This window comes from Aedes aegypti, chromosome 2, assembly GCF_002204515.2.
Source record: "Aedes aegypti strain LVP_AGWG chromosome 2, AaegL5.0 Primary Assembly, whole genome shotgun sequence".
Taxonomy (NCBI): Eukaryota; Metazoa; Arthropoda; class Insecta; order Diptera; family Culicidae; genus Aedes; species Aedes aegypti.
The window spans coordinates 147,337,768-147,356,618 of record NC_035108.1 but is presented as its reverse complement, the minus strand read 5'-3'; the positions used below and the strand labels follow the sequence as shown (position 1 = coordinate 147,356,618).

Genomic DNA, 18,851 nt, shown 5'->3' with positions numbered 1-18,851 from the left:
AGAAGAAGAAGATGTTTGAAAAGAGGAGAACTAACAGGAACAGAAAAGAGACAAAACAGGAACAAAAAAGAGGCCAAAGAGACCGTACGGGGACCAATAAGAGACCATACAGAAACCAAGAAAATAGGAACAGACATCAGGAGATTAAAGTTTTGATAAGAATTTTTCAGTAAATCCGGCAAGCATTTTCTTATATTTTTTTCGGGATTTTCATCAGAACTTTACTTGCCAGTCAGGCTAAGTAGGAGACGTCTCCATTCGACTGGGTCCATGGCTGTCCGTACCCAGCTACGCATTCTGCGAAGGGACGGCAGATCATCTTCAATTTGATCGATCCATCTTGCTCGCTGCGCACCACGTCGTCTTGTGCCGGTCAATTGATTTCGAGAACCATTTGCACCGGGTTGTTATCCGATACCAGAACGATATGCCCGGCCCACCGCAACCTCCCAATTGTTGCGAGGTGGACTATAGTTGATTCTCCCAGCAGCTGGTGCAATTCATGGTTAATCTACCTTCTAAACGTTCCGTCTTACATCTGCACTCCGCCGTAAATGATCCACAACACCTTCCGTTCGAAAACACCAAGAGTGCGTTGATCCTCTGCACGTAGGGTCCATGTTTCGTGCTCAGAGAAGAGTACCGGTCTAATCAGCGTCCTGTAGACGGTTAACTTCTTGCGATGGCGAACTTTGCTCGATCGAAGAATTCTGCGGAGTCCTAAGTAGGCACGATTTCTAGCAACCATGCGTCTCATGATTTCTCTGCTGGTGTCGTTGTCGTAGGTCAACAGTGAGTCCAAGTACACGAATTCTTCGACAACCTGGATTTCATCATCGTCAATATGAACTCGAGGTAGAGGGCATGCCGTGTCTTCGGTGTCTTCTCTTGAGTCCCTCGTTATCATGTACTTCGTCTTCGACACATTGATGTAAGGGGTCATGCACAAAAAACAAAGGGCGGGGGATGGGGTTTAAAACGAGTTGAAATTTAGCGTGACATAATTTGTGTACCCTCCCTTAAGTCCGATTCGCCTAACTTTAGCCGGATGTACGTATCCGCCATCGTCTCAAAGTTACGTGCTACAATATCAATGTCGTCGGCAAAACCAAGTACCGGGTACCCCCGTTGGTTTGACCACATTTAATCTGAACACTTTTTAATTTGTACCCCGCTAATGTGCACATCGTTCAAATTAAAAATGGTTCAAACGTGGAGCGGAGTAAAGTGAAATGGAACGCTGTGGAACGTGTATGTTGATAATGCTGTAGTTGAAGAAACGGCCTTTTATCCTCATTTTGCAGATCCTTGCGTTGATCGGCTGCCACCCGATAACACGTTGTCGCATCTTGCCCAACAATAAGAAGCCAGTTCCTAGCTCATGTGTGGTGCCACAGCTTTGGTAGAATGTAGCCGATCAATACCCACTTTTCCACACCTTCTGTCCAGTCCAACAAAGTTCTTGCAGCGCTACGATATCGAAGTTACGGGGATGTCGTTCATCACAGATTAACCTGACGCAATCTGCGACACCAAGTGACTTACAGTTCCATGTTCACGGTTTCCAATCGTAATCCTTATCGTCGCATGGGCATTTGCCGATTGTTCCGGGTCGTTTATCTCCTATGTTATTCGCAATAAGGTTTTTACGGGTGACTTATTGGGCCTACGTCAACACTCCTGTCTCGCCAGAGCGTCATCATGCCAACTCTGTTTAACATTCCAACTAACACTAGGACGGGCTACCACCTTGGATATAGCTGTGCGCGATACATCATTTCTTGCTCAACCGCTGGATACCAATACAGACGTTGCTTGAGCCGCACTTGAGTCGCAAACTCATCAAGAAATCCTGGACGTTTACAAAAACTCTAGCAATAAATTCTAAGAATTGAATTGCCCCCAGAATTGCCGTTTCCTAGATTTCAACCTAGAATGTCCGGGAAGTATTGCTAAAACAAATTACCTACAGTAATCTCTGTTGAAATTCCTGTTGAACTATTGCGATATCTTGAAGACTCCCTAACATATTAGTATTTTTTCAGATAAATTCCTAAGTTAATTATTGAATAAGAATCACTTGAATCCCTGGATAAAATCGTGCAATATTTGGTCGGAATAATTGCTGTGAAACCTCTAACTAAATTTTGAAAAGTCAATGGAGTTTTTTCTTGAAAAGTTACTCGTAAACTGATTGGAAAATTTGCATGTGTAATTGGTGAATGAAAGGATGGTTAAATTTTTGGATGAATTGTTAGAGAAGTTTGATGAAAGGTTGGAGAAATTTTTGGATGAATTTATTAAGGGCATTAAGTTTCTGAATCACTGGTCGAATTTATTTAGGAATTCCTGGGAGAGTTCCCAACAGGTTTTCATTAATAATAATTTTAGAGCAATTCCTGAGATAAACCGTAGATGAATTCACGAAGGAATTCTAATGAAAATGGTTGAAGACATAACTAAAAAAAAATAGGTGTATGGATTATTTTAGGGGTTCCTGTACGAAACCTTTAATGAATTTCTTCAAAAAGTTGGGGATTTTCTTGGAAGAACTGCAGTAGCTGCAGGACAGCAAGTAGAAGGAAATACTAAAGACACTGACGAGTTAAAAAAAATATGTGTAAAATATTAAAACTCTGCTAAAGATGGCCTAAGTAGCTTCCATAATATACATTTAGATTATACGTGTACGAGATTACACCGATTTGAACAAAATTTTACAACAATTTCCCGATTACTCTTCGAAGCTAAAAACTAATAGAAATTACGACTGAAAACAATTTCTACGTACCTCCGTTGCATACAGAATGTTAAGGATTCTTTGGATCAGCGAGTTGGGGGTCTCATTTTGTTCGTCTTCTTGGCAGCTAAAACAGAAGAGCAAAAGGCGTTATATTGCTTATCAAATACGTAGTTACAGTCAACTTACAGAATTTCGATGTCTCTCAGCTTGCTGAAATAGAAGTCGCGCTCCTTCTCGAGTCCCTCCAAGTGTAACCGCATGTCCATGACTTGCGTCGTTAGCTCTTCAACCTGCTGATTCGTCACGCTGTTCTGCGAGGAGGATTTACTGGCGTTCGCCGTTGAGCCCAATCCACCCGCCGGTCTGCTGACCGTTTGCGCCATCGGTCTACTGGGTGTGACTTTGGACACTAGATTAGGTTAGTGGTTTTGCAGGTGCGTTTTTTTATTCAAACAATTTGTTCGTTTTATAGTAAACGGAACACAACATAATAAAATAAAAAGAAAGAAAGAAACGATGCATTTTAGTGCACGTTATGCTACAGCTACTGACTAAGCTTCTAATGATTATTGGAAATAATACAATCTATTAAACTATAGAAAAACAATACGGCTCGAAGGAGGAGGAAGGAGGGGTTAATTTTATTTCAGCTTATGTTACCCTGGCATTGTATTCCGCAACCATTTAATATGATTAGCACGTTTGGATTTAGTTCAACACCGATGAATGTTTAAAAACTGAATAGTTTTTTGCTGAACTTTGCTATGTTTAACGAGCTGAAAATTTCATCAAGAAATATGCCAGTTTGCAGCAAATAAAACTGCTGATTTTCAACTTTCTAGCCGTCAATTTTTAGATTGTTTGTAAAAATGTTGATCCGAACATAGTTTTGCTGAAAACTGACACAAAATTTTATTCGATAGGTGTTATGATAATGCAAATAAGTCCAAACAAGCTTGAATTCAGCATTATTTACAATAATTTTGTCAAAAAAGTAGAAGAAGGGTCCGCACTGACGCCATGTAACCGAGTTTTCCCGGAGCTAGGAAGGTGAGGAAATGATAACATTTTTTTCTATTTCTCTATTTATCAAGATTTCAGCCGTGAATACATCAAAAGCATTATAAGTGTCTAGTTTAAAATAAACGCCAGCTTCGCGAGTCTGTAAATAGTCGATAGATACGAGATAACAAGAAATTCATAAGACTTGAAAAGAGAATTTTTCAAGAGTAGTTTATGAGAGTTTTATCAAAAATCCGAGCGGATTTCGTCGAATGCAACTCAATTTTTTTGAATGACTTCTTCAGGAAAGCCATAACAAATGTTAATGTAGACATTAGCCTAAAATTTCCTACATGTATCACTTCCAAGATTCGTTTAGGAACTCATCCAGTGATTCTATTACGGATTTCCCTACGAATTCCTTCTAGATTTTCGTTCAGGGTATCTTATGGATACAATCAATATTTTTCATAAAGTTATCATATCTTGTCTTCCTTCGAATCTCTCTACGTCATATAATTTCCTAAATTTTGCAGAAATCGTCTTCAAAAAAAAATCCTTCAGAAATGTTCGGTGTTCCTTAGGACTTCCTCCAAAATTTTCATTCAGGATTTCTTCAAAATGTAAACCAGAGTCTATGAATTAAGAGTTGCCCAAAGAGTGAAACCAAATCTACACATCGAGCTGTCAAACCGTCAACCTATCGAGCAGACCGGCAAAACAGATAACGGCTATTCTTGAAGACGAAGAAGAACAACCATTCAAAGAAGTCTCTTCGCGCAACTCACTGTATATATACTCTGATTTGAACCAGGAATTTAATACCTCCAGGAAGTAATAATACCTCCTGGAATGATCCCTGAGATTTCTCCTAGGCATATCGCATAAATAAAATTTGCGAAGGAACTCCTGGAGTTGTTATGGGATTTGTTAAAGATTCATCTAACGGAAGATTTTTGTAGAAATGAAATGGAGAAATCGGTGGACGCATCTCCAGTAGAATCTTTAGACAAAATCGTAGAATCTCAGTAAATTTCACATCTTTTCGCAACAATGAAAGTTGAAATTACAAGATTATTCAGCGTTTCTCAAGGGTTTCCTGGAGGAAATTCTTGAATAAGCATGCATAGCATAGACTGACTGTACAAGTTAATGGTTGCTATTCCGTGTATGATCGGAAGTTGTAAAAATTGCACTTTGATCCAAATGAATAAGGGATGGGACTTTCTTCTTATATTATTGATCAATAACGGAGCCGGCCAAATCCTTACAGCCAGTTGGGATGGAGAAGGAATTTTAGGGTGTAATGATTGTTGCTTCTAGAGACCGAGAATACCTCTGCATCTCCTCAATCACCACGGGCAGTGAGGGAGAAAAAACATCTGAGAGTCATTTTTGGTGATGCGACCCATGGATTAGGAGGCAAAATACGACTCTCACTCAAAACTAGTTTTGCATTTGAGCGGTTCCACAGAAAATGACGACTTTTTTCCCAAATTTCATTTTTATATTTTTTGATTTGGATGAAATTTTGCACATGCTTTCTTTATGCCCAAAAATGCCTTTTTGCATCATCGGCTCGCCATTTTGAATCTAGCCTTACTTTTGTGAAGGGCCTAAGGAAAAAATCCTTAATAATTTTCAAAAAATTATAACTTAGAAACGGTTTGTCCGATCAGTTTTGTGCCTTCCGCAAAGTTTTAGGTTATTGTTGGGAGTATCTGGAAAAAAAATACACACTGTAAAAAAAATGTTGTATTTTTTTATATATCGAAAATAAAGCTTAAAAATCAATTTTCTCAAAAATTGTATTTTTGATTTTTTTTTAAGTGTTAAAGTAGACAAAAAATGAAGTCTTTTGCACAGTGGGTCAAGATGGAGAAATCATAGACAAAAAAGTTATGATTTTTTAAAAAAGGTTGATTTTTCAATATGGTCTAAATAAACTTTTTGAATGCTTTTCGACCCGATTTTATGAAAGTACGCAAAATTTTCAACAAAAAGGGTATATGAGAAAATTTTGCTAATTGCTACCGAAACATTTGAAAAGTTTATTATGACCATTTTCAACAAATTCACTTTTTTTTTAATCATAACTTTTTTGTCCATGGTTTCTCCATCTTAACCCACTGTGCAAAAGACTTCATTTTTTGTCTACTTCAACATATAAAAAAATAAAAAAAATCAAGAAAACGATTTTTGTGAAAATTGATTTTTAAGCTTTATTTTCCAAATAAAAAATATTACATTTTTTTTTACTGTGTATTTTTTTTCCAGATAGTTCCAACAATAACCTAAAACTTTGCGGAAGACACCAAACTGATCGGACAAACCGTTTCTAAGTTATATTATAATGACCGACAATTGAAAATTATATCATAATTTTGTATCAAAATCGCTGTATCTTTAAAACGGTAAAAGTTAGCCTGATTTTTCTGTATACCTTTTTTGTTGTAAATTTTGCGTACTTTCATAAAATCGAGTTGAAAAATATTTAAAAAGTTTATTATGACCATTTTCAAAAATTCACCTTTTTTCAAAAAACCATAACTTTTTTGTCCATGATTTCTCCATCTTGACCCACTGTGCAAAAGACTCCATTTTTTGTCAACTTTAAAATATAAAAAAATAAAAAAAATCAAGAAAACGATTTTTGTGAAAATGGATTTTTAAACTTTATTTTCCAAATAAAAAAAATCAATTTTTTTTACTGTGTATATTTTTTCCAGATAGTTCCAACAATAACCTAAAACTTTGCGGAAGACACCAAACCGATCAGACAAATAGTATCTGAGTTTTAATTTTTTGAAAATTGTTAAGGCTTTTTTTCTTAGGCCCTTCTCAAAAGTAACGCTAGGGTAAAAATGGCGAACCGATGATGCAAATAGGCATTTTTGGGTATAAAGAAAGCATATGCCAAATTTCAGCCAAATCAAAAAATACAAAAGTAAACCGACATTCGAATTCAAATGGAACCGCTCATTTATGTCTCGTGATAAAAAGATATTGGTAGAAGATTAACAAAATACGTCGACATTCATAGTGTCGAACTATTCAAAGGTCATTTTTGGTAATGACGAAAAAAGATGAGTTTATGTCGACACTTGTATTGACGAACCATCCATAGTTTGTTAAAAATTGCATAAACGTAACGTTGCCATGATGAAAATGAGTGATTATAAGCATGAAACGAGCTCACCAGTTGGCAATCCATCCTCGACTGAACATGAGTATTCTTTTGCATTCGCACAACGCGAACCGGGGGCTCTACAAAGCAGTAAAACGCGCGAATCGAGACGAAAAAAAACCTCGACGGTGTTACGAAAAAACGAACTGGCTTGCTTGGACTTTCCGAAGCACTCTATCTTCATGAAGGAAATTCTTGAACAAATCCACTAAGTATTTCTTGATAAATCGCTGGCGGGATTTATGTACGAATCACTGGGAGACTTGCTAGAATAATATTTATGGGGAATTCTAGATGTGTCACTCAATTATAGAGGGAATCTTAGTTGTGTTAAAAATTGAAATGCCCTATCAAAAAAATCGAAAGTCTACAGATATTCTTTGAGAATTCCCCGGATAATATATAATTTGGAACTGTAATCTATCGATTCAACAGCATTATTACAATCGACAAATCTAAACCAACAACAAATCGAAAGGAGTATGTTTAATACAAGATGGTAATATAAACACTGTCATTTATAAAAAAAAAAGTAAATTCATAGACCATTTTGCTGAAAAAGAGACTTTAGAGACCTTCCTATGGAAATAGACATTTGAGAGATTTGCAGAAAATAGTGAACAAGTCTCTAAAGATCTGCTATCAACCCTGGTTTACGGCTAATATCTTGCTAAACAGAGATGTTTTAGAAAATGTGTCTCTTTCTCATTTTCTCAAATAGCAGTAACTTAGCTTTCTGAAACATTGTTTCGATCTTTATCGGCGAAAATGTTCAGTTTATTATAATGCTTTGGGAGGGATAAACATTCATACACATATTTTAATATGAATATTTTCCAAAACTGACCTGAATCAGCAAAATAATCAAATATAAGTAGGGGGAGATCCCCCAGTGCCGGACAGCACCCAATACCGGACAAAGTTAAAACATTGAGAAATCATGGTCCAATCAAGATGGTGTATTAGTAGAAAAGAAAGCTATTATGTAGACTAATGTTTGCGTAGAATAACACATCCTTGAAAAATGCATGCCTTTTTAAAAAAGTAGAAAAGTTTGAAAATTTTTGAAAAATTGACGTATTTTCTTAATTTTGAGCCTATTGAGTAATTATTTTGAATATGAATAAATACTTTGGATCACGTAAGCATGATCGAACATAATCCTAATTTGACAGTATGAATGTATTTTGTACCATAATTGAACTAAATATGGACAAATTACAATTTTTGTTAAGCCCCTCCTGTCCCTCAGTTTCGGACAGCTTGATTTGTTAGATGGTACATTTGTAATTATTGCGTCAGTGTCTCAAAATACTTTCATTTTTCATGGGTTCCGTCGATCATGGTATTAAACATGCAATAAAATTAAGAAGAATGAACATTCAGAACAACTTCGTAAAATGTGCTATTTTTCAGCATATATGGAAGAGGTTTTTGATAGGCATCTCGCAAACTAAGGAAAACTCAAATTATTCTTGTAAATGTTTCAAATGCATTGAATTGGTAATTATAAACTATTCCTAGGGTGTACACGTTCAATGATGTTCAAATTTGCACAATTCGAGGCATTTCCAGATCGTGTCCGGTATTGGGTGCCACCTTTCAAGATCGATCAATTTCGTACTAAAATACATCATCAAAATGCATTGTCAAAATTCATATTTATATTTTCAAATTTATTTTTGTACACTATAAAAGTTATAATATGTATCATAAATGGGTAACACGAGCCCATAAAATCAATAGTTTTCGAATTATGAATTTAGTGGCTTAAGTGTCCGGTACTGGGGGATCTCCCCCTAAAACAGTAAAAAACTACACTAATTATCAATTTATAACACATTTGATAGATCTTGATTAAAATTATAACAACAACAACAACCGTATAAATATAAATATCTTTCATTCTAGGGTTGAACACTATACATTTTCGAACAAAGATTTTTCTGGGACGTCGTGGTCCCTTCTTCAACTTTCATTTTATGCTTGTTTCAATGAAGCAAAGCCGAAATACATGATTCACTTGTAACTGTTGCTCCATATAAACTATAAAATGTTGGACTGGTTCAGCTTTACAATATGCAGATTTGTTTTTGTTGCTGCTACAGCTGTGCCAGCTAATCTATTGTACTATTAACGGTGGTTTTGGTCATCAGGCGAATGCTATCAATGATTTAATGACTTATGCGATTAATTTCTTCTTTACAAATGATGAAATGACTGTATGCGATAAATTTCTAAACAGAAATGTTGATTAGTCGTGCATATAAGAAACCGAATACCAATTGAATAAAGGTGCCGTAGGTTATGATGGTGGAAAGGAAAGGGTCGACGCAATTACCAAACTAAATATCCAACTGAAATAAATCGAAATGTAGTGTGAAAAGAACATACTCGGCTTAATTTTATCTCGTGACGTGGATGACACTAGTGGTGCCCGGCGAGGTACAGAAGCTGCCGCCACTGCCACCCCATTGCCTTTCGGCGCACCGGCGCCACCCATACCCATCGGTAGGTTATCCCGTGCCAGATAAGCGTCGTATTCTCTACCGTCGTAATTCGCGTCGAAGAATTTTTTGAACCATTGCAAAAACTCAAAATTATCTTGGAAACGACCTTTGATTAGTTTATCGATTGGGATAATCTAAAATGAAAAATATAAGAAAATAATAAAGCATTAACAAACAAAAGCTGAAATGGTATAATGAGGTATTATAATGACTGGGGGTAAAGCTATAGTCGTATTGGTAACGTGATGACGGGTTGGATAATCCCTGACCTTGCGGAATGTAAGTTTTATTGAAAGATGAGATTCTTTACATATTGGAGCAAGTGGCAATCGATGAAACCATATGCGATCAGACAATTTTCGTCTCTCCCTCCTCATTCGCTTAACTAACGGAAAGTAAAACGAACGTCAAGTTTAACAAAGACAAAATTACACTACCAGTGGAAGTGACGTGTGGTTGTTGAGCGGGATATTTCTGCGATTTTGGAGCCTGAATGTGTCGTTTCGGCAGCTCGCCTACGCCAAGTTCATTTTGGATGGCACCCGATCCGAGCTGGATTCCGAACCGAGCCTCCAACGCGTCGTACTCTCGACCGTCATAGTTAGCATCAAAGAACTTCTTGAACCATTGCAAAAACTCAAAGTTATCTTGAAAGCGACCCTTTATTAGTTTGTCCACTGGAATGACCTATAGGGAAAGGATCAAAATATCCGAAAACAGATGCTGTGATTCGCAGCACTAGAGCATATAATTGTGTACCTATGCGTAACTTTTTGTCACATTACAGTAGAGATTCTATGTCACGAAGAAAAAAACACATGATTTAGTGAACACAAGCACTTACCTTATCAACATTCATCTTCTTGAAAGCCGCCTGCAGGATTTTGAAGTTCTGAATGTATTCGTGTTCTAGGTTCGTACGAAACTTTATGCGTTTCATTGGCACTGAGCCCGGAAAGAGCATGTCCATATACTGGCAGTAAGCGGCACCCGTACATAGTTCTTCGATTTTCGTGAACTGCGACCGGAGGCAGTCGTTGACCCACGAGAGCATATCATGCCGCGACAGGTTGTCTGTCGTTACGTTCGTCGAGTACACGTTCACGGCCATTTCTGCAAAAAAAAAAAAGAAAATGAAATATGTATTATTAAATCATGCCTACACTCAATTGTGCAATTGCACAACTTATTGATTCACATTTAATACTCCCATCGAATGGAAAGCGGAACAATCGTAGAGCCCAAATACATTCAGGGCTGGTAGCGACTGGGTGCTACGAAAATAGGAGCTCTAGAGACCTGTAGAATCAGACCAGACTTTCAAAATTTTCATTAACAGACGCTACATCTTTTCTAATGACTTTTGCTTCAATTTAGAGAACTTGATCTAAAACATGCATAAATTAATTTAGAATATAATTTCATAATATAATAAAATTCTTTTAGTATAAAATAGAGACTTTTAGGGCCTTCCATTCAAATCAAACTTTTTGGAGACTTGCATTAAAGTAGTTATCAAGTATCAAGACCTGCAACCAGCCCTGTACATGTATTAATACAAATTTCCAAATGAAGGTCAAGTGGCGAAACAATCAGGCGAATTCAATTTCACCTACCTGCAGCAGTACCATCGTACAATCAAACACCCGGTAGGAAGTAGGTATACCCAACGAAACCGCAAACAATCCACTAAAATCACGAAAATTACCGATCATCTGATTCGGTGGGCTGAACCGAAAAAGAGGAAAGAGACAAACACCGGTGTTGTATGTAAGCAAAAGCCGAAACAGTGCCGAATCCCGGACATGCCAAGCACATATCCCGCAAAACAAATTATACCGTCAAGTCGTCATCCGTTAGCACAAATTTTGAGCGCTTCAAGCATCATCCAATCGCTGGCTGTATGTTTGCATAACAGGATTTTCGCCCAAAAAAATGTGCCCGAACATATCTCGTATTGATGTGTGTGCTAAATAGCCACATTCCACTGAACATATTCGATATCTAGGAACACGACATAAAACAACAGTCGGACAATATGGGTAAACAAACGATTGTCGCAAGCGAAAGTTTGATATGCTCCCGCAAGAGTGAGTGTTCAGGTGGAGTACAGCTCAGTACTCAATAGAAATAATAAACCATAGAAGAATAATGTCGCTGGTGTTCCCTTTGTTCTCGCTCAGAAACATGTTGGGTACAAAAATGTCAAATTGCATACATTTTCGCGTTGACATTTATAGCCCCGCCTATCTCCGCCAGCAAAAGATGTTCCTGCTGCGACGCCAGCGACATTCTTCTTCTATGGTTTATTACTTCTATTCAGTACTCTGATAGCAATATGTAAACATCAATACTTACATTAGCGTGTATTGGACTTGATGACTAATATGGTACACTGTATCAGTGTCGAGTGACTGTTTGATAAGAGTGAAGAGGAACACCATCAACATATCCTAATCTAATCCTGGTAATTTTATAATCATTCATTAAACTGATTAACAGGAACGAAAATAAAAGGGAAGGAGAAAATGAATCGGAGCCACACCTCAAGTTTTCAAGAGTACAAATCTAGAGGTGCACACAATGGTTCAAGCTGAAAATTTGATCGATTCGTCATCACCAAACGATCAAGTTTTCAGATCGAACGGTTAACTGCTTCTCTTAAATGTGTGCTCCTGAAGTTTTGAGGTGTGGCTTCGATTCATCTTCTCCTTAAAACATACAGTAAAGTTCACTGATCCGTAAGGCTCAATTTCACACACTTCGTCCAAAGTTTCTCATTCAAAGTTTTCCTTAACACACATAGAGCTGGTAACAAGTAAGTGTCTAAAAATTAGGAAAATTAGGGATCACATACCTAAATAAAGCGTCTGAAAATGACTGAACAGGAACCAAAGACTGAAAATGACCAAACAGGAGCCAGGATAAACCATAACCTTGTAATGCGGATTCCTCAGAGAATCTGATCAGACAACGCTTTAAAGTCATTTCTAAAAATATCTTCTAAATTCCTCATGTCAATACGTAAAGTATGTTACATGATTTCTCCAGAAATTTCGATATGTTATACTCAGAACATTTCTTTAGGAGATTATCCAGCTATTCTTTCACGGACTTCTTCGAGAATTCAGCCAGGAACCTTTCCAAAACTCCAGAATTGCATTCAGGAGTTCTACTAAAGATTCTTCAAAAAATGTCTGGAGGAAGTCGTCAGCCCTACCAGACTTCATCAATGATTCTGCTATGAATCCAGACATTTTTCAGGAAAAAATCCTCAATGTATTTATCGAGGAATTCTTCTAACAAATTTAGTCAAGCCAATATTTTCAGAGATCATTGAGGATTGGGATCCAGCTTGGAAGGTTTTTCTAAAGGAAAACATCAATGAAACTCCTGGTGAAACTCCTGCAAAAATCTCCTTCCTCGAGAGAAAGTTGGAAGAATGTCCAGAAAAATATGCTAAAATAAGTATTGGAAAAAAACAGAATAATAACAAGCAGGATTTTTTGCAAGAATCCCTGAACACTTCGAAATGAATCCTTTGGGTAATTTATGTAGGAATACAGCATACATATATCGGGAGAATTAAATGAATAAATAATGTTGTATTTTCTGGTGTGAAACCCTAATACACCCTCACAGAATCCACGAGGAATTTTGAGAACCCACTCGAGGAATCTTTGAAAGGCATTGCAGGATCACTGTACATACATTAAATTCCGGAGAAATCCCTAGAGAAATTGCAGGAGGAAATTCCTGGAGAAACTTTTAAGAAGATTTAAGCTAAGTATGCTGTTTCGCTCAAGAAAAGTAAAGAAATTTCTTGACTAAATGGGTCAAGAAATTTCCTACAGAGATCCCCCTTTTGAAGTGACATTTCTTCTCAACTGCGTACTGCGATCAGAAAAATGAGATTTTCTTGACCATTTCTTGGAAGAAATTTTCCACGCATCGAGATAGGCGATTCCTTTTCTTGTCAGTAGCAAACCAGCCTTTAACCAGAGTTGTAGTATTTTTGACTAGAAACATTTTGACCACTCTGTGTTGTACGGTGGGTGTCACGGATTGAAATACAATGCTGTGTAGTGGATGCTACTATGGACATAGTCAAATTTACTGCACTGCTCAGTGATTTTCACCAGATTATAGTAAACTTAACAGATTTTTGTAGTCGGTTGAAAATCGTTGGTGCAGTTCCTAATTCTACCATGGATTCGGTATACCGAATCTATAGATTATACAACAAAATTTGTTTGCGTGTAGCTTTTGTTCGAATTTTGTTAATTTATCATCTGTTGGAAAAGCGTTGAATAAGTACATATTAAAATTTGTTAGACGTGATTCTTCTTACCTTTTAAGCAGGCCGTGTTTATGGTCTGGATACTTGCTTAATGTGGAAATAAAGTCCATTCCATATGGTTGCTTTCTTTTTAGAACAACCTGTTAATTTATTATGCTGATTAGTATCAGTAAAACCACAGTGGGGATTCGCTCGTTGGGGATTCCAGTCGATTTTTTGTAGTGCATGGAAGAGTTGCCAAAAGATTTTACAGAATAATACCTACAAGGCCCTAGAAGACCAATTCCTGGGAGAACCAGTGGAATATTTCTTGAAGGAATCTGTATGAAATTGATTGAAAGATTTACTATGAAAATATCTGCTTGGAAACTTCTCAAGAAATTCTTATAAGATATCACGTGGAATGACCCTAATCGAACCCTAAACCCAAAAATAAACCTTTGTACATTTTTTTAGATTGTATGACCAAGAAATTCAGGGTTTTTTATGAAAATATCTTGAACCGTCCGGGAATCCAAAGCAAAATACGCGTAGCATTGGATTGCATTTAAGCCGCGGACGTTATAATTAGGCTAAGCAATCCATATTGGAGAATACTAAGGGTTCAGTACCACTTCCACATTGAGTCCCTAACAGAGCTTACGACACATCAAATTCCATGTTTTTGCAAACAAGATCAAAAAAACTATAGTTCAAGAGATTTTCGATGCAAAATTTCGAGTTTGAATATTTGGGCGGAATTTCCTAATGCTATCTCCATTTTCATTTTCATTTTGCAGCGTTTGATGGCATAATAAAAGCGCAAGTCAATCCAAAGCCGATGATACGAGGGGTAATGGCTGAATAGTCTATGCTGAAACGATTTTAAAAACTAGCTCGTCGCAAGCTAAAACGCCATGAGAGAAGGAAAACAGGATTGGCTTAGGTGTTAGGTAAATAGGATACACTTGACACAATAATGCTAATAATGCTGCAAAATATAATGAACCCGTATGTCAAACAATTCTATCGATTATTTTAGAACCTACGAGCAAAGTGATTCAATATTGAAATAGTTTTTTTAGCATATAAAAATATATATGTAAGGAAAAAACAATATTAGAAAAAAATATATGAAAACTACTGATCAAATCTAATAAATTTGAAAAATAAACTTTGAATAGTAACAAGAGAGCTGTTAAATTGAAAACATTAACTTATGTAGCGAAACAACCTAGTTTCCAGAAGGGTCCAGAGGAGCTCGGAAATATTACTGTGGCCGGAGTTATTCCTGGGTCAAGTCGGGTAAACAAGGGCTATTTGTTGGGACATGCCAAGTTACCTTAATTTATTTGCAACGACAATCATTTAAATTTGCATAAATCATTAAGATCTGGTATTCAGCATAATAAATGAAGAGTTTTGCACCGTTTAAAATACACCAGATGTGGCCATTCGGACGTAATGCCCGGAAGAACCGGCTATAGATTTGTTGAATACTAAACCCCTTAAATTCTCGAAAATTAAAAATCAATGCATTCCCATAAGCTTGGCACAGATGTTCAGATACGAATTGGCCATTTGATCGTAAGTTTTAGGTGTCCCGGGACCCAAAAAATATCCAAAAGCATCGCTCCATGGAAAAACATAATTCCAAGCCCAGGGAGTTTGAATATTTGGGCGGAATTTCCTAAGGCTATCTCCGTACAAACATTGCTTGAGCCATGTTTTAAATTTATCCTTTCCTTGATTTTTCATTGATTTTAGATTTAAGAGTCTTCAAAGAAGTGATCGTTTTCCCAAGGAAATCAGATATCCTGAGTAGTAGTAGTTGTAGTAGAATGTAGTAAAGTAATCTAAAAACAAATTGCAATCAATGTTTAATATCGACGATTTTAAAAACTAGCTTGCGTCGAGCTAGTTTTTAAAATCGTCGATACCATACCTACTTCTCTCTGGGAACCAAATATTAGGACTGTACTGACCTTAAGCCAAACCATCTAAAATCTCTGAAGCTTATCATCAGAATTTGTTTGTTAAACCATGCGCTTCGATATATTGCATACTTTCGATTGAAGTCAACAAAATATCTCAGTGCTAAATACAAAAACGTTACTAAAGGTACAAGGGAGCTGAAATTTTATGCAACAACAATAATTTCGATCATTTTTTTGACAAAATAGAGTTGGTAATTAACGTTATTTACCAAAATAACGACTGGCCTTCATGGCAAAAACATATATTGTAACGGTTTATATCAAAACATCCGTGATAATCCATTTGTGTGACTACTTTTAGGGACCGTCTACTAAGGGTATAATTACCCTATTCAAACAAAGAACGCGTTTTATTTGGTCCCATTTCAACAGTTCTTGCCGGTCGATTAATTTACAATCACTGTTTAAACCAATCTGTTATATTTGAGATCGTTTATTTCATATGTTATGTTGAATACACAAATTCAGACGATGAAAGTTTTATCATATCGAAAGCAATATCATAATGGCATCGAACGCTATATGTTTTGAATAAACGATATCATTTGTATCGGTTAACCGTAAATCGTGCCACGTTCGACTGTTGCTCTGATTCCAGCAGATAATTGATTCATCTGTTTTTTTTACCTCAAGCACGCGAGCAATGTCACCCAGAAGTTATTTGCTGCTGCTGCTACGGTATGCAGCAAGGTGTGCCAAACGAGTACGTATCCACTTGCATACTTCACAGCTCACCTCACAGGTGTGCAACCTGCCGGGTCGTGGATAGCCTTCCAGCTGAACCTTATACCCACCAGAAGGAAATAATTTTCAGCTTCACTATCGATTTTCTGACTGACTACCGCAGGAAATGCATTTTCCAAACGATCACAGCGCGTGAGACCCGGTGGCGCTGGGCAGCCTCTCGAGATGAAACTAAATAAACGATGAGTGAAAAAGCACGGCCTTAATTGCGAACTTCAAGAGCAACAGCAAAGAAAACACAAAACAGTACAGGTGGGCCGTAAGGAGGTCTTAGGAAGAGCAAAATCATTAAAGGTAGTACACTTTTTGCTTTCTATTCATGTCGCAAATAGTGGTCATAAACCTAGATTTACGGTACGGAACTTAATCGATTCATTTATTTCTGAGGTAATCTGCGGAGAGATGGGTATAGATCACAGGAGACGAAAGTTTTTCATATGGGTTAAATACATGTCACAAGTATTTCAATGCTTTTATAATAACAGAAAATCGTCCTACGAGCATGACTAATTCTAGCATATTGTAGCATAGCATAGACTGTACATTAGCCTGGGACACGGTCATATGAAAAATTAAAATTCTCGCTTCAGTCCACTTTTTGGATTGCATTTAGGTCCCATAACAACTGTGCAAAATTTCAGCTCGATCGGAGAATCTACATATATTTTAGCACCAGCCGTTCAAAGTTTGTATGGGATCTACTATGGGAAAACTCACTTTTGCAAAGAAAAATCGCCAAAAGTCACCCATTGTCCTCTTTAATCATTCTGAACACCTCGATAGGTATTTCTACGATGAACAATATTGCCGAAAACCGCAAAGCAATCCGATGCTTGTGAAAAAAGTTATTAGGCATAGACTATTCGTGAATTTTGCCCGATTTTGTTATTTTTGTTTTTTTTTTTTTTACGTGTTAATCAACGTTGCCTTGCCAATAGGTTTTCATTGAATTACTTTTTTCACAAGTGTCGGATTGTTTCGCGGTCTTTGGCAATATTCTTCATCGTAAAAATACATATCGAGGTCTGTGTTCAGAATTTTTATAAAGGACAATGGGGGACCTCTGGCGATTTTACTTTGAAAAATTAAATTTTCCCATAGTAAATTCCATACGAAGGGCTGGCGCTCCGATCGAGCTGAAAATGTGCACAGTTGTTATGGGACCTAAATGCAATCCAAAAAGTGGACTGGAGCGATAATCTAAATTTTATCCCACACTACTGTACATGTCAACGATTGTTACTCAGTGATTGGAACTGGTATGAATTGCACTTCGATCCAAATCGGTAAGGAATATGGGACTTTCCGGTTACTCTCGGAATGCACATTTTGGCAGCTCTCTTATTATTGGTCAACAACGGCGACGGCTATGTCCTTGCATCCTCAGTTGAGTGAGGAAGGTATGTTAGTGCGTGACGTTTGTTGTTTATAAAGTCCGAGAGTACCTCTGCATCTCCATAATCACCACGGGAAGGGTGTTGATTATTGAAGGAGAAAAAAGATCTGGGAGTCACCTTTGGTCGGTGAAGATAAGGGGGAAAAACGACTTTTATTGAAAACTAGTTTTGCCTTTTGGCACGCAGTGGTATAAGATCAAACAAAACTACGGCACCATCCATAATGTCGAACTATTCAAAGTTTATTTTTAGTAATGAGTCATTACTATTGACGGAAAAGAAAGGTATGTGTTTATTGAAGTTATATGAAATAGGAATAAGGGTTTTTACATCACTTGCATTTTGCATCATAATGATGAAGCATCCATATTTTGTTTGAAAATTACTTAAATGAATCGTTACTATGATAAAAATGTGTTATAATAAGCATGAAACGAGCTCATCAGTTGGCACTCCATCCTCGATTGAATCCGTATATCTTTTCGCTCTCGCGCAACGCGAACCAGAAGCGAACCGGATTCTATGCCCCACATGAGCATGCAACAGAATCAAAAGATCACAAACTTTTCGGCCCAGCAAACGCGAAAACCGAGAGAAAAAAATCCATTCCAGGGACGCAACGACCGAACTTACTCGTTGGGCGTTGAAAAGCGCATTCCGTCTTACGATCATGAATAGTTCTCATCCATAACAAAATTGTAGAACTGCATATTTTTACTTTCTCAATATACTTTGTTATTTTCAATCATTTCCTTATTTTTTCAATATTAGAATTTTTTTCAACTTTTTGAGTCAAAAGATTCCCAAACCTGCTTTTTGAGTTCTGTAAAATGCTTGATTCTCAACAGAGCTGCTCCTCATCAGATTATTAATGTTCTCATGAGCACTTCCACAGTTATCAGCAAAAGGATGCAGATTATAAGCAACTAGCACACAGCACTTGGCGACGAGGCCGATGTGAGATACCTGACTGCAGAAGCGACTCTCCAGTG

The 18,851-nt window shown here is 37.1% G+C and overlaps 1 protein-coding gene across 7 annotated transcripts in view; it reads right to left on the bottom strand.

Annotated features, from left to right (window-relative positions):
- LOC5564231 (microtubule-associated protein RP/EB family member 1) overlaps positions 1 to 18,851 on the bottom strand; it is a 51,421-nt gene that overhangs the window by 5,917 nt on the left and 26,653 nt on the right. For 3 of the 7 annotated variants that reach the window (XM_001648516.2, XM_021842653.1, XM_021842654.1), the window contains 4 exons: positions 10,287 to 10,555; positions 9,327 to 9,576; positions 2,930 to 3,152; positions 2,792 to 2,867 (listed from right to left, as the gene is read on the bottom strand). In XM_001648516.2, coding sequence (XP_001648566.1) covers positions 2,792 to 2,867; positions 2,930 to 3,152; positions 9,327 to 9,576; positions 10,287 to 10,553 — 816 coding nt within the window. In that variant the 5' untranslated portion in view covers positions 10,554 to 10,555. Of the gene's footprint in view, positions 1 to 2,791; positions 2,868 to 2,929; positions 3,153 to 9,326; positions 9,577 to 9,879; positions 10,130 to 10,286; positions 10,556 to 18,851 lie in introns of those variants that run through there. The other 4 variants (XM_021842655.1, XM_021842651.1, XM_021842656.1 and 1 more) reach the window with 3 other exon arrangements.